This window comes from Carettochelys insculpta, chromosome 1 (genome assembly GCF_033958435.1).
Source record: "Carettochelys insculpta isolate YL-2023 chromosome 1, ASM3395843v1, whole genome shotgun sequence".
In the NCBI taxonomy this organism is placed as follows: domain Eukaryota; kingdom Metazoa; phylum Chordata; order Testudines; family Carettochelyidae; genus Carettochelys; species Carettochelys insculpta.
Genome location: NC_134137.1, coordinates 3,781,163 through 3,782,757, shown reverse-complemented (window position 1 = coordinate 3,782,757; position 1,595 = coordinate 3,781,163). Strand labels below are relative to the sequence as shown.

The following is a 1,595-nucleotide window of genomic DNA, read 5'->3' as shown; positions in this document are numbered from 1 at the left end:
TTCATTCAGTTAAGGAACAATGAGGGAAAGTCAGTAGTCACACTCATTACCTGCTGGTGACTATTAAGTTTTCCCACACCACAACATGCAGAATATTGATTTACTGAGCATCACCAGACATGGAATTAACATTACAAGGGTCAGATTGTTATACTTCTTTATTCTGGATAATGGAAATGACAGTTTTCAGTGTATGAAGAGCAACTAATTTGCTTAATTAACTGGAAGAGTACCAGCAGTGTATGTAACGTATGATACTAATGTTGTCTCTCCATCCAGGCTTTGGTTCTGCAACCACCACACTATAACCTGGACACATACAGGAAGGCAGGGAAACTTATGGTACATACAGAAGACAACATTTGGCCACAAGAAGGGACAGCTTATCAACTACTGTATGTCAGATTCCAACACAACCGATTTCATCAACCCCTCCACCTTCATCTTGCAGGGAATTCCTGGCCTGGAGACAGCCCATGTCTGGATCTCCATCCCCTTCTGCACCATGTATGTCATAGCTGTCTTGGGGAACTGTATCATCCTATATGTTGTGAAGAGGGAGCGGAGTCTCCATGAGCCCATGTACTATTTCCTCTGCATGCTGGCCATCATTGACCTTGTCCTGTCCACGTCCATCCTGCCCAAAGAGCTGAGCATCTTTTGGCTCAGTTCCAGGGAGATCGATTTCAGTGCCTGCCTCACCCAGATGTACTTCATTCTCAGTTTCTTCATGATTGAGTCTGGCACCTTTGTGGCCATGGCTTTTGATCGCTATGTGGCCATCTGCCATCCGCTGAGACATTCCACCATCCTCACAAACCGTGTTGTGGCCATGATTGGCCTGGCTGTGTTACTGCGTGGCTGTGTAATTGTGCTGCCCCCTGTCCTGCTGGCACATCAGTGGCCTTACTGCAGAACCAATATTGTCGCCAGTACACACTGCGAGCACTTGGCTGTGGTAAAGCTGGCCTGTGCCAACATCCAAGTCAGTACTTCCTATGGCCTCTTTGTGGTCTTTGGTGTGACTGGTCTGGATGTCGTTTTTATAACCTTGTCTTACACCCAGATCCTGAGGGTCATTTTAAGCCTCCCCACAAAGGATGCCCGAATCAAGACGTTTGGCACATGTGGCTCCCACCTTTGTGCCATCTTAGCCTTTTACGTCCCACGTTTCGTCTCTTTCCTCACACACCAGTTTGGCCAAAATGTGCCCCCATATACACAGGTTCTCATGTCCAACATGTACCTGGTGGTGCCCCCCACCTTAAACCCCATCATCTATGGGGTGAGTATCGGACAGATCCGGGGCAGGCTGCTTCGGCTTTTCCCTCTGAATGAAACTTAATTTTTCCCTGGCTCTCAGGCTGAGCTTTGTGGGTAGCTCAGAAGTGACATACTGCTGGCCTCCCTTTCCTCAGTCACTGACTGGTCAAAGTGACAGGGAATCCTTTCCTGACTACAGTGTCCCGTGGCAGTACAACAAACACGTTAACTCAGAAGGTTACCACATTTACTGTTGCTGGTAAAAAAGCTCCCAGGTCCAGCGCCATCTCTTTTTCTAAGGCTCTGCCTTGATGGTTATCTTCCATCCAGGA

The 1,595-nt window shown here is 47.8% G+C and overlaps 1 protein-coding gene across 1 annotated transcript; it reads left to right on the top strand.

Annotated features, from left to right (window-relative positions):
* Positions 1-397: 397 nt before the first annotated feature.
* LOC142007487 (olfactory receptor 52N4-like) lies at positions 398-1,345 on the top strand. Its single transcript, XM_074984146.1, has one exon. It carries the CDS (start codon positions 398-400, stop codon positions 1,343-1,345), a length of 948 nt encoding a protein of 315 aa, XP_074840247.1.
* The last annotated feature ends 250 nt before the right edge of the window (positions 1,346-1,595 follow it).

Excerpts from the sequence above, each read along its gene's own strand:
- LOC142007487 (XM_074984146.1), top strand. The coding sequence starts at position 398 with ATGTCAGATTCCAACACAACCGATTTCATCAACCCCTCCACCTTCATC.